At 44.3% G+C, this 23,184-nt stretch overlaps 4 protein-coding genes across 8 annotated transcripts; 3 read left to right on the forward strand and 1 right to left on the reverse strand.

The window, feature by feature from the left end:
• The first annotated feature begins 1,412 nt into the window (after nt 1-1,412).
• Nucleotides 1,413-2,899, forward strand: LOC142883515 (DNA damage-inducible transcript 4 protein-like). The gene is made up of 2 exons (XM_076018435.1): nt 1,413-1,778; nt 2,022-2,899. Exons 1-2 carry the CDS (start codon nt 1,610-1,612, stop codon nt 2,525-2,527), a joined length of 675 nt encoding a protein of 224 aa, XP_075874550.1. The 5' UTR covers nt 1,413-1,609; the 3' UTR covers nt 2,528-2,899.
• Nucleotides 2,900-3,284: 385 nt separating this feature from the next.
• Nucleotides 3,285-7,906, reverse strand: dnajb12a (DnaJ heat shock protein family (Hsp40) member B12a). Of its 2 annotated transcripts, XM_076018433.1 has the most exons (9): nt 7,725-7,901; nt 7,167-7,350; nt 6,782-6,927; nt 6,490-6,660; nt 5,423-5,502; nt 5,202-5,311; nt 4,927-5,099; nt 4,706-4,848; nt 3,285-3,924 (listed from the first exon to the last, which is right to left on the reverse strand). In XM_076018433.1, exons 1-8 carry the CDS (start codon nt 7,855-7,857, stop codon nt 4,727-4,729), a joined length of 1,119 nt encoding a protein of 372 aa, XP_075874548.1. In that variant the 5' UTR covers nt 7,858-7,901; the 3' UTR covers nt 3,285-3,924; nt 4,706-4,726. The 2 variants fall into 2 exon arrangements, with proteins under 2 accessions (XP_075874548.1, XP_075874549.1); XM_076018434.1 differs by lacking the exon at nt 4,927-5,099 and having other exon boundaries at nt 7,725-7,906.
• Nucleotides 7,907-7,910: 4 nt separating this feature from the next.
• trmt2b (tRNA methyltransferase 2B) lies at nt 7,911-11,357 on the forward strand. Its single transcript, XM_076018431.1, has 2 exons — nt 7,911-8,907; nt 9,610-11,357. The coding sequence occupies exons 1-2, from the start codon at nt 8,083-8,085 to the stop codon at nt 10,231-10,233; spliced, it is 1,449 nt and encodes a 482-aa protein (XP_075874546.1). The 5' UTR covers nt 7,911-8,082; the 3' UTR covers nt 10,234-11,357.
• An 895-nt stretch (nt 11,358-12,252) lies between these two features.
• On the forward strand, nt 12,253-20,792 carry scdb (stearoyl-CoA desaturase b). 4 transcript variants are annotated; one of them, XM_076018443.1, is made up of 7 exons: nt 12,378-12,396; nt 13,720-13,855; nt 14,316-14,567; nt 15,588-15,718; nt 17,038-17,243; nt 18,170-18,402; nt 19,427-20,792. In XM_076018443.1, the coding sequence occupies exons 3-7, from the start codon at nt 14,333-14,335 to the stop codon at nt 19,624-19,626; spliced, it is 1,005 nt and encodes a 334-aa protein (XP_075874558.1). In that variant the 5' UTR covers nt 12,378-12,396; nt 13,720-13,855; nt 14,316-14,332; the 3' UTR covers nt 19,627-20,792. The 4 variants fall into 4 exon arrangements, with proteins under 4 accessions (XP_075874555.1, XP_075874558.1, XP_075874556.1 ...); XM_076018441.1 differs by lacking the exon at nt 12,378-12,396 and adding an exon at nt 12,771-12,967; XM_076018440.1 differs by lacking the exon at nt 13,720-13,855 and having other exon boundaries at nt 12,253-12,396.
• Nucleotides 20,793-23,184: the final 2,392 nt, after the last annotated feature.

Genomic DNA, 23,184 nt, shown 5'->3' on the forward strand with positions numbered 1-23,184 from the left:
CAGGCATAAAATTGATTTTTTTTTTTAGATTTTTTTTTTTTTTCTTAAGTCTCTCTGACGCCAAACTGTGGAACATTTGACTTGATGTAGACTTCAGGCTGTTGTTTTGCAGTTTGTTTGATGCTAAGCTATACTTTAACAGTCATATTGCGTCTTTTCATTTATCATGTCTTGTCAATGTGATACGCCAACAGTGACAATTAAAAAAGAAAACCACTACAGGAAAAGACAAGCACTATGTATTTGAAATAGTAAATCTATTTGAACATGCAAAGCAACAACTGTTGGCAGGGTGAACAGAAGGGGTCATTGGGTGTGGGGTTTTCAAAGGGTGGGGGATGGTCTGTCAGCAGTAAAGCTCCCTTACAGGGTTCCTCCCAAATAAGACAAACATTATGAATCAACAACTTTAAACAATATTCCTAGGAAAACGCTTTTTTAGACAAAAGCTTTAGGAAAAGTCGTTCCCGTCAGGCAAACTTTAGACAGCCTCTTGATGTGTACGGATTTAGCTTGAAAGCAATTTTTTGTCATGAAAGGAGCAACTTTCTTGTCAAAAAATATCAAGAGTTGCTCAGACTAATGAATGTTTGTCTCAATAAAATAGAGAGCATCTCACAATATTGAGAAACAGCCTGAGAAAGGATGACTACATCTCAGAAGTTGTTTTCCCCCCCCCAAGAGTCAGCTAGCTGAAGCTGAGGCTGTCTCTCATTATTTCAAGTCTTATTGTCCGAGTCGATATTTAATGCCGTCTCTTTCAAACGCTGGAGAAATTGCTCTGTCGTGGGAACGCTACGCAGGAGGGAGCAGTGGGTGACAAACCTTTGGTGCGCGAGCTGCGGAATTGCAACTACAATTACTTGCAATTTTCCTGTTTGAATAAGAATGGATGCGAGATAAAATAATATTGCTGTGCCCACAGATTCCCACCCTTTCCTCTGTTCACTTAAAAACTGGGTTAGCAAAACTTCCAGAGCTCCCACTCAGCAATTCACGTTTCCGATCATTCCAGAAGGAACGACGAGGCGGACGTGCACTACGTGTCAGCCGCAGGCTGCGGCTTCCTCGCACGTCAATGCACGACCATTCCCCTCCGTCACTTATTTCGCCATAGTCCTTCTCTCTAAAAGAACTTGGCACGTGTCGCTGACTGTCTCTTGCGACACGGTAGTCAGAGTTGCTGATGCGTCCAATGCTCGAAAAACGATTGCGTGACATTAAACATTCGCTGAAGCGCGTTCAGTTGGTTGGGAGGGGGTGGGGGAGAGGAGACAGAGGGAGAGGGGGGGGTGGACGGGGACCCGATCGCTTCTCGGGGTCGTGGCAGCAGCAGCAGCAGCGTCTCATCAATCCGGCTGAAATGTTACCAGGCAGGGTTGAACGTTGGGAACGTGAGCTAAATCCTCATTGGCTGAGAATTGCAGTGGGCGGAGTCGAAGCTGGCTCGGGGTATTTAAGGCTTTGTTCCATTGTTGCAGCGAATCTGTGGGCCCAGGAGGTTGCAGGAAAGCCCTGCCAGGACTCCGTAGCACTTTTCATTTGCGTTTTTTTTTTTTGTTTGTTTCTTTTGCTTTTGTACTTTTCCACAAGCGTCTCCTCCCGAAAAATGTCTTTTTCGTGCAACACTTCTCTGGATGGCAGCTTCCCCCCGTCCCCCACAGAGGACAGGAGCTCTAACAGGCTGTCCTGGGGCAGTTTGCTGCAGAGACTCGCCGAGGTGAAGGGGAACAGTCCGAGGGTGGCAGCAGATGATCCGTGCAGCAGGAGTGAAACTGGTGAGTAATTATTACTATATGTTGCTTTGTTGACAGCATCTGATTATTTTCTGCTCTCGAGGCCTTTCATTCATGCATTCTCGAAGGGGGAGGCTTCTTTGTGCACTGAGGGATCAAAGCTCTAACTAGGGCTACTCTATTGTTTGCAGTGCTTTGTCACACAATAAAAATAAATAAGTGAATAAATATAAAGGCTGATAACACCCACCCTAACCTGCGTTTTGTTTTTCGTTTTTCTTTTAGATTCCATGACGGACACGTCCCTGTCAGACTCGGACGACAGCCTCTTCTGCTACCCTCTGGAGGAGACTTTGGCAGCAGAGGTGTCCGCCAGCGTCACACAAAGCCTCTACCACGCGTGCGACACCCTGTGCTGCTCCAGACTCGTCCTGCCGGACTTTCTGCTGCGCAACATCAGCCGGGAGCTGCTGCACCTGGCCTCCAGCGAGCCCTGCGGCCTCCGGGGGGCTCTGGTGGACCTGTGCGTGGACCGGGGCGACCAGGGACCCCTCTGCGCCCTGGACCAAATTGCGGTGGACGACACCTTGGTGCCCACCTTTGAAGTGACTCTGGTGCTGAGGCTGGACGCTAGCGGACTGTGGCCTAAGGTCCAGAAGCTTTTCAAAGGGAGCGCGTCGCCCCAGTCCCCGCTCAAGCACTGTGACACCCTGAGGCTGAGTCCCAGCTTCAAGGCGATCAAAAAGAAATTGTATTGTTCAGGGGAGCCGGTGATCGAGGAGTGCTGCTGACCTAGATCACGCTGAACTGCACTCAAGTGAATGTTACATTAGGCATATTTGTCTATTGGACTCAATTTTAAGTCACTAATGCTTCCAATAGCATTGACAGGATGGTTCCACGTAAAGCTTTTGTGTTGGTCTACTTCCAGCGTCACCCTCGAACCAACTTTATCTGGCAGCTACTCAACTGGTTGTAGGGGACTGCACTTCAAGACTGACAATTCAAATCTGAGTCAGTGTTTGTTTTTTTCTGAATGTACCAATGTCCCAACAGTGAAAAAAGACTCCAACCGTCTTTTTTATAATCTGCAGACTTTTCAATGTGTTTTTGTATGTGATACAACTTGTGAGAAACACATGAAAATAAATTATTTTTGATAATTTGTGGCTATTCTTCTTTATTATTTCAGTTTCCAGGTTGTTTGAGCGTGAATGTTGGTGACAGAGGCAACTTCACTCTGTCAATCAGACTTTTATGTGGAGAAATAATCCCGCTGACCTGACGATTATTTTGACTCCAGCATCACGTTGGTTTAAAAAAAAATTAATAATTGTGCCAACATGGTCATGTTTGACAATTATAGTCAGTTTAAAGGTGCATTTTACATGCCTATATTTTATTTATTTTAGATTCACTTGTCCTGAAAAATTAAATTTCATGCCAATTTTGGCATTTATTTTCCGCAGAATATAAATACACAATAAAATGTATTACTAGTGTGTTATGCAAATGTCAAAAGTCAAAAAAGAGAAACTTAAGTCAAAGAAATTTTCATTCAACTTTAATTTTAGCTTGTTAATTTAATAAATATGGTTCACTTTTATTTGTGCATTGATATTCATACTTTATGATCCAACAGGCTATGGGCAAATCCACTTAATAACATTACAATAAATGATTTGAACGCCAATAAACCCTGCACTGTTAAAAGTAAAATGGATATTTACAGGAGGTAAGAACTATAAAAATTACACACTTTTTCTGATGAGTGGCTCAGACGTCTGTCACTGACAAGGCCAGAAAAGGTTTTCCCAGAAAAAATGCTGAAAGAAAACCAAAAAAAAACAAAACAGAAAGAAGACGGGGACAGAGGAAAGCTTATCTTAGCAGCTTTGTTTACCATTCCAGCACACAACTATGCTCTGACTTTCCACCGTGACACCGGGCCGACTCTCGCCATCCTCAAGATGGCAGAGCAGGAGGATGTCAGCAGTCAACACGACGAGCCTTCTCACAGTTCTACAGGAAGTCAATCTACATCAAGCTGCAGAGAGGTTCCCTGATCAGGTCTGCTGCCCACTGAGTGTAAGGCATTCTTTGATTCTCTTGGTTTGATGCACAAATATGCTCCAATTTGAGTGGCTCCAACCAATTTCTTCTCTTAAGATTCAAGTACCAAAAAAATCTGGAGGGGGAAAAAAAAAAAAAAAGAGAATATGAGTTATAAACATGTCAAATACTCAATGTTAAAATACCAATTGTGTGACTATATAATCACAATTTACTACGGCAAGGACACACTTAAAAAATGAACAATTTTCAGCTATTGCAGCATGCTTTGTGCCAGAAATGAGCAGAAATGTGACCCTTGCTCAAAATAATTAAAAGCGCCCCTCCCTGTCTGAGGTTATTGCGACTTCTATTCAGTAATGCACTCAGGCCTGTTTGAAAACCTCTTCCTGCTGATGACACGGCTGACTGAGGAAACTGTGGCTTCAGGCTGCAAATATCAGCCGTCTGTTGGAGCTTTAAACTGTGTTAGCACCGTGTTAGCACACAATAATAAGCAAACAGGCAAATGGGTAAAACATAAAACTGACTATCCTATCCAGTAAATTGGGTTATACAGTAAAGGCAAGTTTCCCTATTCAATTATGTTGAGAGCAATTTGTTAAACGAGCAATGAACTGGAACACAAATTGTGCGCTTTAGAAAACCAGAGTTTCAAATTCTCCACTCAAAGTGCTCTCAATATTTTCTTGTAGGTGCTTTAGCTTTATTTTATTTAGAGTTCGTTTAAGTTTGTTGTTTCCCAGAAAATGCTGATTTATCAATTTAAAGTGTTTGCGTCTTACTAATAAATGCAGAGGGGTCGGCTATCCATTTTAAGTCAAGTGTGTTGAGCCACAGACTCACTGTACAGGTTTTATCTGGTGAAAACTGATCTTCACACTGTGCCAACTTGCCTGTATGTGTGCAAGTGCTTTCTAACCATCCAGTATAACCTGAATCTCAGATAGTCTGGAACAGCTCGGCGTCCCCATTCTCTGGGCCCTTTTGTAGGACTCCGAGTCCCCAAAGTAGCGAGCGCGATACAGCAAGCCCTCCTCTGCAAGGAAAAAAAAAACCCACAATTATTAGTCAAGTCTGTCACATGGCAGAAAAGAACTGGGCAGTGGAAACTCACTCTGCTGCTTCTCCTTCCAACAGTTGTTTCTAAGATTGGAGATGTGATCTTCCTCTACACTCCGCTCAACATTCTTTAAATTATTTCCGGAATATTCTTCATTGAAACGATCCCCCACGTAGAAAGGCACGCTCAAGTGTGATGTATGCCTTTTGTGAATATGTCCGGCTGACCTGACGTAAGGAGAAATGAAACACAACAAATGAAAGTCTGAGTAGTGCTGAGGCACGTTTGTGCAATGCTGAGACTCCCTGATACGGGGGCGAGAAACTCACAGGCGGTAGCTAAGGCTGTAGGGAGGCTGGGTGACCATAAGTTGGCTGAGGGCAGAAACTATGATGAGGATTAAGATGGGCATCAGCTGGACAAACAGAGCCAGAGATCCCTGCAGACAGAAAGCAACAAACGAGATTCATTACGTTACAGTTGTGTTGGAAAAAAAGAGAAAAAAAGAAAAAGTATTAGCTTGATTTATTGACACGAGGTCACTGCTTACGTCTCTCTGTTGCTCCCTTCTTTCTTGCCTGTTATGATGTGCAAAGTGCATTCTTCCATTTCTGTAAACATGCACATTACCTGAAAAAAAAAAAGAATAAATAAATAAATATGAGTTACAGGAAAACAAATTGGACGGTTCTCAGTAGGGATGGGTGATATATCGTCGTTCGCGATATATCGTCAAAAAAAATCACCGCGGTAAGAATATGTCATATCGCGGTAGGACTCCTGTCTCCTCCTGTCGGTCGATGACATAATTAAGCACGCAACGCACTTGCTGCTGTCAGCCGGCAGCTCATGTGCTGCACAATAACAAGCACGGGGCTGATGGCGTACCCACTGCGCTCGAGAATCGATCGTGGATTGTGTGCAAAGTGAAAATTAACACCACGAAAACAATTAGCAAACATCCAACTCGAAGCAGACGTTGAACTCTTTGTCTTTTCACGAGCGATCTTTCTTTCTGTTCTCTGTGGTGCTTGTTTTTAGCGAGCTACTTCTTTAAACACGGCGCGCTTCGGGCGTTCTTCTTCTTCTTTTTCCGCCTACAGGGAGTAAACATGCCCCGCCACACGAGGCCGGGCATAGGTACTACATCGTTTTTTCAGTCGTTTCCAGCGTATCCGTGAAACGGGATTTTTTTTTTTCCATGTACACGCGTTTTTTCGAGTGTGATTTCGAAAATTTGCGGTTTCAAAAAGTTGTTGTTTTAAATTTTTTATCGTCACTTTTATCGTTATCGCAATAAATGCCAGAAATTATTGTGATAAAATTTTTGCTACATATCGCCCATCCTTAGTTCTCAGTCGTGTTGAAAACAACCCGACTTCCTGGAGACATACCTCTCATTTCTGTAGAACAAGTAAAGCAGCTTCTCTTTTAAGATAAAGTAGCAGCATTCTGACTGTGAATTTATTGCTGCTCTAGACTGTCTTACACTCTCACATGAAGAAATGTTCAATGAACTACATGTCCTTGTATTTGCTATGTTTGACGCTGGTGTGACTTGCTAATAAATAAGCCACCACGTTTTTGTGATGGTTCAAAATAACCGGCTGTACTTACTTGTCGGAAAGCCTCCGCCAAAGAACATGTTGAAGAGGTCCTCTGGCGAGATGTCTGCTTCAAATTCCTGATGATGTCTGTGCCTGCCGGGTTGTGATCTCTCCTCTCCATACTGGTCATAATGTCTTCGTTTTTCTGCATTACTCAGAACGGCATAGGCATTGCCAATAGCTGAAAGACAAGCGCAAAAAAACAAACAAAACAAAAAAATATCAAAACCACCCGCGTGTGAATCAAACATTTTAAAATATAAGTGTCCGTAAGAGGCCACGAGACATCACTGTTGCTTTACCTTTAAATGCTTCTGTGGCACCAGGTGCATGGTTTTTGTCCGGGTGAAATTTGAGGGCCAGTTTTCTGTACGCCTTTTTAAGATCCTCCTCGGATGCCGTTTTCTCAACTCCCAAGATTTGGTAGTAATCTTTACAGCTCTTAATCCTGAAACAAATAAACTGGGTTAATAAAAATCACACACATAGAAGTGTAAAGGCTTTGATGGCGAGAACATAGAATGCTACAGAGAGCACAACATCTTGGAAAATTAATGTTGAATGTAGAATGACCAAAAGCTATTTTAAAATTGTTCAAATACTTTCTGCAACTAAGAATGGCATTTTGTGCTAAAATTACAACCTAATAGGTAAAAATCACGAAAACCATCCAGCATGTGCACTGACTTTCTGACAGCTTCCATCTGCTCGGCGGTGTACGGCTTTGATGATTCTGCGCCTCCCCTGGCGGACCCATCAGACTCCCCTCCGTGGCCCCGATGCCTCGTAGTCGGGGAAGGTCCCTCTCCGTTTACGTGACTTCCATTCTCATCTGGAGGTTTTCCATTCTTCGTTAAGGTCTCCAATAAGTCTAAATGAAAAAGAATGGAGCCGAGTTAGTCAAAAATGGTACTCGGCTATTTAACTAGCATAGCGTTTATTAGCCGCGCTGTAACCGGAGCAGGATAGCACGTCAGAGGATTAACACGTAATGTCGGCTGCGGCTTAGTACTACGAACGTGTACATGCGTATACATGTGAAATTAACAGTAGTTTAAGTTATTAAATCATCGCTTATACGGCAAATGTCGCGGATGTGAGCTTAAAACTACATATACCAGCGTCGGTTTAAAGACTAGCGTTACGATAAGACGGTTATGCTAACGCTAGCGAAAACGACTACATAGCCATGGCCCAACAAACCGACTTAAGATCCCCGTCCAAACATGTCTTAATTCGACGTACCTTTGGCCTGCTCTGTCGGAAACAGTCGTTGTGCCTTGTCCAAAAACTTCCTTGCCTTGTCTTGTTGGTTGTTGGCGATGGCATTTAGGGCTATTTTAATGCAGCGCTCCGCTTCGTCCTTGTTTGAGTCCATCGCGAGCGACACAGCGGAAATGTTTACTTACCCCGGGGCGCGCCGAGATGACGCAATGAACCACGCGTCTCGCCTGATAGACGTCATGACAGTTTACATTTAGCATGCGCTTTGAACAAGGGAGCGAAAATACACTTCAGAATAAGGCTATTTGTTACGGGTTCCTCTCCAACAGTCAGTTGTGCGGTCGTGGCGCAAACTTGACGATTTTAGTTAAACAGTAAGATGAATTCAGTCGCTAAATGCAGCAGGTCAGTCATTTTAAATGTCAGACCACCCCTAACTTTGAGACAGAGTTGTTTGTTTTACTCCAGCAGTGAATGCGTTTTGACGTATCCGAGGGAACAACAGAGGAGACGTCTGAAGAAGCCCCGTGTGGCTGGTGACCTTTCCTGGGAGGAGAGGTTAGCCGACGCGGTCACCCCTCTGTGGAGGCTCAACTACGACGAGCAACTGGAGCTCAAGCAAAAGAAGCAGGAGAGGATTCTGCAGCAGCTCTCAGGGTACCTTTCTGGCGACTGCCGGTCACAACTCAGCTTTCCTGTGTTGCCTGTCCTGCCATCCCCAGTCAGGGATGGCTACAGGAACAAGTCCACGTTTTCCGTCAACAGAGGAATTGACGGGAACCCCAAAACTGTTGGATATTACGTGGGCACGGGGAAGGGGGGAAACATTGTGTGTGTCAATGGAGATCACCTTGTGTGCGTGCCGGAGAAGCACAAAGTGGTTGCCAGGTGCTACCAGGACTTCATTCGCCTCTCTCCTCTCGAGCCCTGCCTGCTGTTCCACCGAGGGGGACACTGGCGAGAGATTACAGTGAGGACCAACAGACAGGGCCACACTATGGCCATAGTGTACTTCCATCCACAGAAGCTCACCCAGGAGGAGCTGGCGGTTCATAAGGAAGAGCTGGTTGATTACTTCACGCAGGGGCCCGGGTCGGTGTGTCAGCTGGACTCGCTTTTCTTTCAGGAGAGCACCATGACTCGCTGCACTCATGAGATGTCCCCCTACCAGCTCCTGTATGGTCAGCCCCACCTACATGAGGAGGTAAGAAAAACTGTTGAGATTAAAAAGGGATCCACATGGGATACAGGTAGAGTAGCCCTCAGCGGGTCCTCAGAAAGGACGACACCTGTTAGGTTGCGTTTCTTAAACTTTATTCAAATCAAGCCTAGAATCTTTAAACTTGGTTAAAGGTTAATGGCCACTGATGTTTGTTCACGATTGCTTTCAAAAGTTCAGAATCGCATACAACACACCTTTCTTTAAAAAAAAATAAAAATGAAAAAGAAATGAAAAAAATAGTTCAGCAAGAAGCAAGATGGAAAGCACTTTGTGCCAATACATTTTCACAGAGTGCATTGGCTTTTGTTTTCCCATGTGATACCTTTAGCCATAGTGGAGTCACTGTTCTCTGTCAATTCTAACAGTTAATGCTTTTGTGAGACTGGTGGTATATTTTACAGGATGGTAAAGTTTTGCCTTTATATGTATACAGCCTCGTGTAATTTTATATGTACAATCAAATTGTGTCGGTGAACTGTATCAGTCCTTGCTTGCTCTGGAGTGTGCAGTTGGCTTTCTCCTGAGTGTGCAAAGCACTTTGAGACACCTTTGGATCTGATTTAGCAGTGTACAATAAGTTGATTGAGTGACTTAAATGCATCTCCATTGAGTTTTGGAGGTCCAGTGATCGTTGCAGCTTTGTTACGGCAGTGTCTTTATGTCTCGTCTGTATGTCTTCCACAGTTACTGGGTTTCAAGTTCAGGATCTCAGCTGATGCCTTCTTCCAGGTGAACCAGGCAGCTGCTGAAGTGCTGTACAGCACAGTCAGAGACCTCTGTGTCCCAAACTACGAGGACTGCAAAGCCAGAACAAAAGCGGGTGCGACGCTGTTGGATGTGTGCTGCGGGACAGGTGCAATGGGCATCACCATATCTCCCAGGGTGGAGAGAATTATTGGTGTAGAACTCATTGAACAGGCAGTTGAAGACGCCCGACATAACGCAGCAATCAGCAACGTCCTCAATTGTGAGTTCACCCCTGGAAAGGCAGAAGTGGTGCTTCCTGGTCTCATGTCCAGGTTGAGTTCTGAAGGGGCAGGGATTGAAGCAGCCGTGGTGAACCCTGCCCGGGCTGGCCTGCACCACAAAGTGGTCCGCACTCTGCGAAACGAACCCGCAATCCGCAGGCTCATCTATGTGTCCTGTAAACCGGACGGAGAGGCCATGAGGAATTTCAGGGAACTGTGTTGTGCTCCTGACCCACAGAGGAAACTCACAGGAGACGCTTTCACTCCGACCCTGGCGGTGCCTGTGGATATGTTTCCACATACTGGCCATTGTGAACTGGTCCTGCTTCTTGAGAGATGAATACATATTTCTCAGTATGAATGAATGACAGCGTCTTCTTTGTGCTATCACGCTGACACACAATAAAATGAACAAAGGTTGTACAAGGCGCAACGTGAGGCATATGTAAGGTGAGCAAGGACACCTTCAAACACTGTCAGTGCATTTTCTTCTGCAGGAAAAGGGCAGTTCTGTAGTTGATGGGTGTAAGCTAGAAGTATTTCATTTAAATGGAATTTCTTAGAAAATAAGCGTACAACAAGGCTTCATATCCCCTACCAGAGGAAAAATTAACCATTAGCCATTGACCTCGATGCAGATAAAATATGTATTGTCAATGTGTAACTTGCAGTAACTAGTTTAGGTTAAAAAAAGCCCCTTAAAATACAACAATAAAAAGTGTTGAGAAACCATACCCAATGAGGTGGGACTGAAGGTTTCCCTGAACTATCTCTTGATATTGTGGAGTGGAGACTCTCACGACTTGACCTAAAGATTGTCATTTATTTATTTATTTTTGATTATTGCATTGTTGCAATGACTGAAATTACAGTTAAACCTGGCTGTACAGTTTCTCAAAAGATATATTTTTTTGTAACGTTGTTGACCTCGCTGGTATCTTTTATCTACCAGCCCGCAAATTCCCTATTTGTCCACTAGATGGCACCATTACATTTAATCAATAATATGGTCTCATTCACCACCGAGTGCGAGTGCATCATCGGTCAAACAGATGTTAAGTACGACTGCAATTAAGAGGTTACTGCAGTTTACAGAAAAGTCATACAGTGTAAACATGTGGAATCACCCGACAGGGGGTTTTTTTAGTCCGTAAAATGAAGTAATGGGATGAAGATAAGGGCTCATCCAATAACGAGTTAGTATGATAAGCACACAGAAATAGAAATTAACCCCCAAAGTAGGTATTATACAACTAGTTCTATGTTTGAACACCCAGGAGTGCAACTTAAAAAGTATTTATTATTTTTTCTATTTTATTTATCATTTACAGTCTTCGTTATTGTTTCTATTTTATTGTTTTTTCTTTACTATTATTTTAGCTTTAAACTTCTTTAACACCAACATTGCCCTTCTTCGGTGTGTCTGTTTATTAAACGTCTTTCTGAGATACACATTAAACTTTTCACACACAATTTCTGTGAAGTTTATTACTTGAAAACAGTTTGTTGAGTAAACTTACATTGCATTGGTAAAATGACTTCTTGCAGCACATAGTACGTAGCACGTAGTATTCGTGAATGAAAACCAACAGATTTTTATAAATTATTTACAATTCAATTATTAAATAAAGAGAAAAGCACACGTTGCTTAAGTACACATTGCCTAACTTCTAACTGATTCATCATAGGGTGATATTGTGTCAAAAGAGTTCACCTCATGTTGCAACCTTTTGCAATCTTATCTGATGAAGAACAAGTTCATATGATGAGAAGATACGTGAAAAGATCAATTGATAAAACTGTCAGTTCGTGGGTTTAATCTAAGAAGGTTAATGATTGGTTTAACTTAAAACTGATTACATGATGGGGTGCCTGTTGGGAACATGGTGTAAAGTCCTCTTATAATTTCAGCGTCATCCTCACATTTGCTGTGTATGCACTTTTTACTGGTGCATGACTGCAAGGACTCACAAAATGACACCAGCCAATGAACTTTAATACAAAAATCTTCTCATCAACCTTGACAAAAATAAATAAATAAATCAGTATATTGAGGGTTTTTTTTTTAGTGCACTGCAAATAGAGGAACAATTTGCACCAATAAAATTCGTATGATAGTTAAAGCAGGAAAGAAACCCTGCTAATCAGAGTAAAACACTATTCTGGAGGTTGAAAGTTGAAAGAGAGAGTTCCACCATAGAGTGGAGTCTTTTGACATATTTTTGAGCTTCCAACAAAGCATCAACCGTTTGTGTGACTTTAATTTCCATTTTTTAGATGTTTCTTCCCTCGAATGCAATTTTAAATATTTTCACGATGACGCGATGACGCATAAGTTTAAAAAAAAAGAGGAAGTCCCTGCTCATTGGTCAAAGTACATCGAACGCATCTTTCGCACCATCCCCTCTCGAGATCGTTCAAGTCCTTTATAAATGTGCATTTATAGTTTCAGCATCACATCACGCCACGTTTTCCAGAGGAGTCATAGTCATTGGAGCACAAGGTGAGTGACTTTTTTTTTTCTTTTTTTTTTTGAAGACTAGCTGCCGTTTTGCTGTAGTTATTATTATTATTTCAAAGGCACTACCCCCCTTTGGAGAAGCATCGTGGCTTTACACGTGATAACCGGTGCATCCCTTATTCCCCCCTGTGGATCACTGTTTACCGGGTTTAAAGTTAAACTGTGGCTAAGACAGGTTTGGCTGCTGTCATTGGGGGACACGCTCATCTGTTGCTGCTTTGAGGTGAAAGTGTAATTAGCGTAAAATTCCGTTTGTCTTCAATAGCAGCGAAAGCAAAAGTTACGGGTTGCACTACGCGTCGCTAGTGATTGGTCGGCTCCTTCGTTAACGATTTCCGGGTTGCTGCAGATCGTCATCGTGAAGCAGTCGGAAGGAACGACACGAAGCGTCTGCAGAGCGTCCGCGTCGACGCACTAAAAGGCGGCAATTAAAGTCAATGAGCGGGCTCACATCAGGCGCGTTCCAGAAGCAGTAAAACGCGACCCGCTGGAAAAGAACGCCGCCGTTTATTTTTTGACGCTTGACGCGTCCCTACTGCGTCAATCGCACCAGGTAGGATCGTTCAGACAGGAAGTCAACGGTTTTTACACCATTTTGTCCATGCATGATGAACAAAATGCATGTGTACGTTAAATAACTGCATTTTGTATGATGCCAGCAGTTCGGTTTATTATCATTATTGTTGTTATTATTTACTTATTTATACACACATCGATACTTCGAGACACTGTTGGGACGGACAAAAGAGTTTTGGTTCACTGTTGTTTTCTTTAAATACAAGCACAACTGCCTGGGTTGTCGCGCGATCTTGCATTCCTCGCGTGAGCCGGTACTGCAGCGAAGCAGAGCGTCTACGCGTTCGCTCTGCTAAACGCTCTGCTGACGCATTTGCTTCTCCCGCAGTGAAAACTCATAGAACGACTGACAAAAGTGCATAGCCATGCTGTGCACCCAATGCAAATCAGGTTTTTATTTATATAGCAAGTCTTAAACGGCGTATTTCCCCTAAAGTGCCGTGCAAGTTGCTCAGTGTACGTCAATAAAAACAACCATTGGCATATGCTTAAATTAACATGGAAAACATGACAAAATTAATGTAAAAGTAAACCGAACTTGCAATCCAATAAGATACCTGGTACAACCTCGGATAAAAAGCCAAACGGAGAGGAAGTGGGTCTTCAGTTGTGATGGGATTTCCGGCTCTTTTCAAAGAACCGATTCTTTTGTCTCGGCTCACTAAAAAGAGCCGGCTCCCAAAAAGGCTGCTCAGATATTTATTTTTTTCTTCTTACATTCGGCTCTAGAACCGGTTCGTTCGCCAACGACCCATCATTTGTCTTAAACCGTCAGTGGATGCGCCGGGCAACAAGCGTCGGATTTGGCACCTAAACCGACGGACTTGGAGAAGTAGCTGCTCTGTCTGTCAACAATCACCCTCAGGTCAGTCAGGTCGGTGCGGTGTCAAATGAGACGTCGGACGGGTTGTTTTTCTATCAACTAGGGCTGCCTACCACTAATATTGTAATATTCTAGAGCAGCGCACAGTAAACTACCTCAGTCAGTCAGTCAGTCAGTCCCACCACCCCCCGACAAAAAAAGGAAGGAGAGAGAGAGAGAAAAAAAGAGAAAAACATCGCCGGTGACATAACTCTCAGATGATGCCACGCGAGCGAGGGGTGGCACGCGCAGCCCCGTCTCGCCGCGTGCACCCGAGAGCCAGCTGCCGGCTACGTGCCTTCTCCGCGTACCTGCATCACGCGCTCGACGCATTCCCCCCACCCCCCCCTCCAGCAGCGTTTTCTCCTGCTCATCATCGTCGTCATTAATATCATCATCATCATTAATTCCCTGTTACTCTCTCGTCCTGCTGCTGCCGCCGCCGCTGTTGCTGCTGCAGAAGAGAGACTCTCCGGCAACATGACCGAAACGGAAAACCGGAACCAGCGCGCCGCCAAGCAACAGAACGGCGCTGCCATGGCGGAAACACCGACGGCGGATGACGTGTTTGACGACTCCTACAAGGAGAAAGAGGGTCCCAAACCCCCGAGGAGGCTGGTGTGGAGGAACATCATCATGATGACCCTGCTGCACGCCGGCGCGCTGTACGGACTGGTGCTTCTGCCCTCCGCCAGTGGATTAACTCTTGCATGGAGTGAGTAATAAAAGCAAGGTTTTTTTTTTTTTTTCTGTGTGTTTGTTTTTGTCTTTGCTCTTCACCCTACTTATGACCCCCCCTTCCCTCCCCCCCCCCCCATTTTGCACCCCACCACCCCATCCCACCCCCACCACACTCACCCCACCCTCAAAGCCAGGTTTTGTAGTGAGAGAACAGAATGTGCTGATGATGTGAGATCATTGCGAACTATGGTCCACAGTGCCTGGATTGGGAGGGTGGAGGGGGTCTGCAAATAATGCAGACAGAATGACTCATCCTGGTCATGTAATCCTTCATCATGCGCACACACACAGAGACACACGCATCCATTAATGTAAAAAAAACAAACAAAAAAAAGCCTGCACGTCTTATTTTGTCCCTGTAGCATCTGACGGCGAGCCCGGCCAGTTCTGTCTTCCCGTCAAATGAGCGGCAGCTTTGTGTTTGTTAGAATTTTTTGCGGGTTGCATGTCGTCTTCCGGGGCCATGACTTGAATTCCTAAACAGTGTCAACTTTGTTTCCACTCTGGTGCTGCATGATAATTTTTTTTTTCTCCCCTCCCGCCCCCCCTCTCTCTCTGTTGTTGCGACGCTGAGCCGCATATTATTTCACCAGGGGAAGACAAAGCACAATCACCATTGCTATAGTCGCCCCATTGTCAGCCGCATGGCACCACAACAGATTGCTCTCTGCCAGCCAAAAGCCCCCGGTTCTCAAATCCTGGGTAGTGTCCTGTCTGCTGCTGCTGGTGGTGGTGAGAGGGGAGGGCGGTGCTTCTTGGAGACACACGTTCAGCACTTTTAGAATGACAACAACAACCACAATAAAAAACAAGAAGTGTAGGCAGACTTGTCTGTTGTGTGCTTGTGCCGTGAACAGAGGCCCCGCTTGTGCAAGTCAAGGAACATGGTGTCCCACTGACTCCCCTCTCATGGGTGTGAAACTAATCTTGGTGCCGCGCTGGCAGTCTTTTCCTAAGATAACTGCCCTCTCCACCTCTCCCCGCCTCTCTCCAGGTGTGGTGTGCTACCTCATCAGCGCTCTGGGCGTCACCGCCGGCGCACACAGATTATGGAGCCACAGATCCTACAAGGCTTCGTTCCCCCTGCGGGTCTTTCTCGCTCTCGGCAACTCCATGGCTTTTCAGGTGAGCCTGGGTGCATGCGTGCACACTTTTACAGTTTATTTCCTAGGGCAGTGTCTCTCTCTTACCACATGGATTCACAAAGCGGCTGAAGGCTGTTCGTAAACGTACATGTAAGTACATGATGTGCTGGATTTTAAGGCCCAGCATCTATCGTTTACGGGACTCTACTGTACTGGCATAGCATGAAATTAAAGAAATGCACATGTGCAAAGACGGTGATGGTTAACGTCAGCGACTCTTTGACTGACAAAATGTACTTTTCAGAGAATAAATGTTGACAAATTCCCCCCCACCCCCCAAACAAGATCGTTATGTAGCTGAATATTGCTGCTGCGTAAGCTTAAGTGTCAACATGGCCACAGGCAGAAGGGTATCGAAGGTGAATATACTTCAATAAACAAAAGCTTGCATTATGTTTTTCCACCACTAGATGTCTCCAAACTTCACTCGCCGGGCCTTTAATGACTTCCAACTGCAGTTTGCTAGGTTAGGTTGGCGACTCTTCCACAAGCCACCACATGCTGGAATGTTAAGATGTACACCAATGGCTGAGTGCGTGTTCTGCTTACGAGACAAGACCTCAAGAACCTGTGATGTCTCCACAGTTATGAGTCACCCACGTACAATGTCAACGTTATGCCGCACAACTGTTGAACAGTCGAGCCTTTCACCCAGAAAGCTGAAGTGTTGAGGAAAACAAACACACGACTCAAAATAGTGTGTGTGTTTTGGATGTATAAAATGCACAGACACTTCACGTGTGCGAGCCCAAAGTGCAAGTGCAAAAAGAATTGTCTGTGTTGACCTTTGGCAAATTTGAAGGAGGTTTAGTTTGATTATTTAAGAGTCAAGTGGCAGAAGAAAAAAAAAACCCATAAGAACAAAACAGAAAAAAGCATTATAAATATATTTCATTGGACAAATGGAAATTCTGTAACAAATAGGAAATTACAAAATGACTGAAAATGTAACATATTGTTAGAGCTTCAAAGATAACAGGAAACCGGCAATATTAGAATTCAAAACGATGCATTATGAAACCAACCTGCAGGGCTATTTTAAAGCCACTTTAGCGCTCAAACACATTGCATGTGTTCGGCACAACGGCTCTGGCACTTCAGCTTTCCGCATGTTTCCACACTTCTGTTTACGGTGGACGCGATTGTTCTCCAAATACGCGTTTTCATTGTCTTGTGAACACATGGCGCCTGACCTTAATCTGATGATCTGACACTATCGTGCACATCACATCTAGGGACGTTTTTTTTTCTTCTTTTTAATGTAATCATAATCCCGTCTGTGTCATGTTCTGCGCACAGAACGACGTATACGAGTGGGCGAGGGACCACCGAGTTCACCACAAGTACTCGGAGACGGACGCCGACCCCCACAACGCCACCCGCGGCTTCTTCTTCTCCCACATTGGCTGGCTGCTGGTGCGCAAACACCCCGACGTGATTGAAAAGGGCAAAAAGCTGGAGCTGCTGGACCTTAAGGCAGACAAGGTGGTCATGTTCCAGAGACGGTGAGCAGGTTTTTTTTTTGTGTGTGTGTGTGTGTGTGTGTGTGTGTGTGTGTGTGTGTGTGTGTGTGTGTGTGTGTGTGTGTGTGTGTGTGTGTGTGTGTGTGTGTGTGTGTGTGTGTGTGTGTGTGAAGTGCACCGTGACATAATTCAGTGTGGTTACCATTATCTAGTGGACCCTCATGCCCAAACTGCACCAGATGTTCCCCTGCAGGGTTATGCTGACCCTAAAAATGCTTGTAGTCGACTGATAAGGAATCCTCCTGTCTTTCTTTTTTCTTTTTTTTTTTAATTACCATGAACAAACTCCAACAAATGCTCCCCCCTGTAGTTTCCACTGACTGGTCATTGGTCAACAATGTCCCCCTCCTGGAAGCAGTCCCAGATTTTCACTCTTGCTCTCAGGCACAGGGGATTAAAGCTGGCCACAGCCGCTGAATCACAAGGCCCTGTCAACCGCTTTTTATTAAACTGGCGTGCGGTCTCATATTTGTGTTGAAGTGAGAGGGAAGGACTCCGTTAGCAACGCATGCAAATGCAACCCATGCACTGTGATTGTTGTTGGTTGTTGTTACTGCTGCACTGAGCAAAGGCAACATTGGGGCAGCATTTTATTGCTGAAGAAAGTAAAATCTTTTCATGCATTAAATGTTAACTTTTTGATGTCAAGGGAAGTCAAGTGTGGCACAACCACAAAATAACTGTCATTTTCAATAAAGAGGACAGTAAGCAGCACAGCGGAGAGAGCAAATATTAATATAGCTGCAGTTTGTTACTCAATATTGAGATGTCTCGTGTACTCTGGCGCACTGTATAAACAAGTACGCAAAATAAAAAAAACATTTTTTTGCTGCTCAAAATGAAAAAAATAAAAGATTTCACAATTGTGAGTCTTGGTATGATCTGTTCTGTTTTCTTCTTCATGCCAGGCATTACAAGCTCTCAGTGGTGGTGCTCTGCTTCCTCGTGCCCACCCTGGTGCCCTGGTACTTCTGGGGGGAGTCCCTGGCCGTGGGCTACTTTGTCCCAGGACTCCTGCGCTACGCTCTCATTCTCAACGCCACCTGGCTGGTCAACAGCGCCGCGCACATGTGGGGGAACAGGCCTTATGACAAGACCATCAACCCGAGGGAGAACCCGCTGGTCGCTTTGACCGCCATTGGTGAGGAAACCGAGCACCCATTGATTTCATAGTTGTACATGCTGCACACTGCGTGGCGTTTTACCGAAATGGGACTGTTTAAAAGATCGATGTAAGACTCGCTAAAAGCCTGGCTGGTCAAGTGAACCCCAGGGGAGGGGGGCCGGGCTCTCCCTCAGAGCAGACTTAGTTTGGCCTCTGTAATGCAGCAACTTGTTAATCCACCCGACGGATGCTTCTTTTGTCCCCCCCGTTGTGGCAGTTTCAGCTCAGAAATTTAGGGGTGGAGGTCAGTCGGGGTGCCTGTTTTCCCCCTTTGTCCTGCACTGTATTTCACATTTGTCGGTACCCGTTTCCAGTGGTGTCAAAAGTATTCATATTCTGTACTTAAGTAAAAAGTCAGATACTTGTTTAAACACAATACATTTGTTGATCATTTTTGCTAAAAAAAAAAAATTAATAATAATAAAAATCAATAGCAGCACAACCAGTACAGGGTTTGGTTAGTTAAGTGAGCCAGTATTGCATGTTAACACTTTTGATAATTATATGCAATGTTTTCTACATTTTCATTTTTCTCTGTGCTGAAAACATGGTGAAATATCCACTTTCACAAAACAGCATTGTTCAAATGGTTCCATTTCACCAACAACAATAATCAATAAGTGTATTATTTTAAACAGAATTTCTATCCTTTAAACAATATTAAATATAAAAGTAACAACATGTTTTTTTTCCAATGTTCGAAGTAAAAAAAAAAAAAGTACAAATATTTGTGTAATAGCAGAAAGATGTCAGAAAAATAAATACTCAGTAAAAAGTACAGATACGTGAAAAATTTACTTTTGTACAGTAACAAGTATTTGTACTTCATTAAGTCCCATCTCTGCCTGTTTCCCAAATGGACAGCTGTGACAACAAAACAAGCTAACGTGTTCCTAGCAATGCTAAGCTACGTGATTTGGAACACAACAACTTTGATGTGTCCAGTCTCTGGCACGCAACAGCACGTCTGAATGAGTCTGCTTTGGTTTTTTCCCCCCAGGGGAAGGCTTCCACAACTACCACCACACGTTCCCCTTCGACTACGCCACCAGCGAGTTTGGCTGCAAGCTCAACCTCACCACCGCCTTCATCGACTCGATGTGCTTCCTGGGCCTGGCCAAGGACTGCCGGAGGGTGCAGAAGGAATCGGTCGCCGCTCGCATTCAGCGGACGGGCGACGGCAGCTACAAAAGTGGTTGAATGGCAGAGGCGGGCGGTCTGGACACGGGTGTTGGGGGAAGCGCGACAGAACCTAGCAACAGGTTTAGCAGCACTTCAGCGACAGGGTTACCATGCTTCTGAGACTTAAGTTAAACCTCTCCCAGAGACTAATATCTGCTTTCAAGTGTTGTAGACCTTCTCCATAAATTGTGTCGGTCTCTTTATTTAATTTTGAAGTGTCCTCACAGACTACAAGCCTCGGCCTTGTGGCTTCATGTGCAAGCACAGCATTTATCATCGTAATCCAAGAAAGAAACGACACGGAGAAAATGAGAAGAGCCAAGCGTTTGGCTGCAGAGTAAAAACCTAAACGGTGTTGAGTGACAGGTTTCTAAAAGCGTTAACAGGATGATTTACCGCATCTTATATTTGTTAATGCGTTATTTATTGACAATTTTTTTTTTGGCACTTTTCAGGCTCTCTTGAAATCTCCGTCTGTGAGGTTTCTTGATAAGCGAAGCTCTGAGTTTTCTTCACAGGGGCTGAGATTCACTTTGATAATTGTTGTCAGTTTCACTTGATGTTTTGTTTAGTTTTTTGTTTTATTTTCCTAGGTTATAATTCCTCTGAACCTTATGCTGCCATGTTCATTGCCAAAAACCTATGACGGTCAACACAAATGTGACCTGTCTGCATTTATCATCCCAGAGTAATCTCTCTGGTATATTTTCTAGTCTGAAACAGTGGCCGACTGGACTGAAACTGAAAACTAGAATCCATGCTTTCAGTTTCAGCAATGTGAAGGGTTTGAATTTATTTTGTATATAAAAATGTATACAAAATCGGAACTGCACGTAATGAGAGGCTCTCTTTTGCTGTTAGTGCTTTATGATATTAAAATATATCCGATTGGAATGATGATGGAAAAATAAAATCCATTTAAGAAAAAAAATTAAGATAAATTATACAGTGGCACAATTCAAATCTTGCGAGAAGAGATCGTCTAACTTTTTGTGGAACCAAGTGCTTAGTTTCCTTCAAATAAGCATCAATTTTTGTCACAACTCCTCTTTAGAAGAGCAACAATTTTCTACAGTGGTTACGTCTTGAAGATTGAATGCCTTAAAGATTTGGCACATTTTGTCAAAGAATGTTATGTCCTCTCTATGTACCCTGAATAAACCAAATTTTCTACTTGTGACAAAGGTGGAGTTTCTGTATTTTTTTTGTTGTTGTTGGAATTATGTAATATTTACTTATTTGCATAATACATAAAGGTACGGTACCACTGACCAGAAAGTATTAATCACCTCTGCTTACTGTAACAAATTGTCATCTGAGGTGCGAACCTCAGTCGGGCCATTTCTATGGGGGGTATTAGATAGATGGATGGATAGATTTACTTTATTAATCCCAAATTGGGAAACTCCACAGTTGCAGCACTCAAAAAACAAGTCAAGCTGTTATCAAAAACAGTAGTGAAGAAGTAGGTACAAAAGCACAAGTCAATCTATGTATGGCTCTTGGTAGGAAGGATCTCCTGAAGCGTTCCTTCAGACAACTGTTTCTGTCTCTTGGAGAACACGCTCCGCTGTCTATCCAGTGTGTGGTGGAGAGGGTGGTCCAGGTTGTCCATAATGGATAACAGTTTGTTCAGCGTCCTCCTCTCCACCACTGCCTCCAAGGTCTCCTGTCTGCAGCCGATGACCGAGCCAGCTTTCCTAATCAGCTTGTTCAGTCTGCTGGTGTCAATGGCTGAGATGCTGCCTCCCCAGCAGACCACAGAGGAGAAGAGGGTGCTGCCCATGACAGACTGATCGAAGATCTCCAGCATCTTGCTGCACACATTGAAGGATCTCAATTTCCTCAGGAAGTAGAGTCTACTGCAACCCTTCTTGTACACAGCTGTGCTGTTGGCCCTCCAGTTCAGTTGGTTGTCAATGGTCACTCCCAGGCACTTGTACTCCTCAACCACCTCAACATCCCTGTCCAGGATGCGCAGGGGCCTCAGAGTTGTTCCCTTTCTCCTGAAGTCAATCACCATCTCCCTGGTCTTTTCCACGTTAAGCAGCAGGTGACTGTCCCCAGTCCACTCCACAAATCTATCCACCAGCCCTCTGTACTCCTCTTCCTGTCCACCATTTATACACCCAACAACTGCAGAGTCATCCAAAAACTTCTGGAGATAGCATGACTCTGTGTTGTACTGGAAGTCACTGGTGTACAAGGTGAACCGGAAAGGAGACAGCACCGTACCTTGTGGGGCTCCTGCACTCACCACCACATCAGACAGGACACGGTCCAGGAGGACATACTGTGGCCTACCTGTCAGGTAATCAGTAATCCAGGAGACAGTGGACGAGCCAACCCCCATCCGCCGCAGCTTCTCACCAAGTAAAAGGGGCTGGATAGTGCTGAAGGCACTGGAGAAATCAAAGAAAGTGATTCTTACAATGCCTCCACCACCATCCGCAAGCGTGGAGAGCGATTGAGTTGTCTGTAACTTCCTTTGCCCTGGGCGCAGACTCACAGGCTCAACGCTGCAAAAGCAATACAGCCTTCACACCACTCGTCGGCGAGGAGCATGGGCCTGTTTGCACTTGGTCATTTCAAGTGTTTTTCTTGTTCCGATCGGCAAAAATCATACGAAGTAACCAGGTGAAAACAGTCCAAATCCGTATTTTCATCCGAGCACTCAAACCACCTCAGGGAGGTGGTTCCGAGGAATGCGTCCGTGAGGAATGCGATGCGTGAGGACGTGAGGAATGTTGCAAAGAATGCAATCTTTGCAACAGATTACATTCTGTTGCAAAGATTCCAACAGAATGCAATCTTTGTCCATTAACGACGATTTATGGACGAGCTGCAGTAGAATTAAAACGAGTGACTTATACATGTTGATCCCCTTTTGGGTTGCCCGAAACTGTGAGAATCGTCTTGATTTAGTCCGCAGCCAGGAAGTTGATTCTTATTTGTTTTTCAGGGAAAACTAGCCATGGTTTTGCGCTTTGCTGCCCCCAGTGGTTAAAAACAATACAATGTGATGTATTGTGATCACAAGTGGCACGCTCGAGACGCATGTTAATGCTAAGTGCGAGTGCTAGTTCATACCTCATAGAATACCTACTACCTCAATGGAGTAGAGGGCTCTGGTACTCCCACAATAGCAGTATTATATCACTGAGTGCTCCGCGCCGACTAGTGGTGTGAAGGCTGTATTGCTTTTGCAGCGTTGAGCCTGTGAGTCTGCGCCCAGGGCAAAGGAAGTTACAGACAACTCAATCGCCCTACACCAGGGGTCACCAACTTTTTTGGGGGCACTGAGAGCTACAGGTACTATCCGAAAAATTAGAATATCAAGTAAATTGTTTTATTTTGGCAATTTAACATAAAAGATGAAACCAACACATTTTATTGAGCCATTACACGCAAATTGACATATCTCAAGCAGTTCCTTGTTGTAACTTTGCTGATTAAGATTTTCAGCTTATTAAAACCACAAACCCACAAACTCCCAGAAAATTATTATAAAATTTGAGTTTTTTTTTTTAAGCTGCAAGACCTGATCAGTAAAATCCAAAGAAATAAAAACTTGAA

This window comes from Nelusetta ayraudi, unplaced genomic scaffold (assembly GCF_046127955.1).
Source record: "Nelusetta ayraudi isolate G7.1 ecotype Tasmania unplaced genomic scaffold, CSIRO-AGI_Nayr_v1 ptg000008l, whole genome shotgun sequence".
In the NCBI taxonomy this organism is placed as follows: domain Eukaryota; kingdom Metazoa; phylum Chordata; class Actinopteri; order Tetraodontiformes; family Monacanthidae; genus Nelusetta; species Nelusetta ayraudi.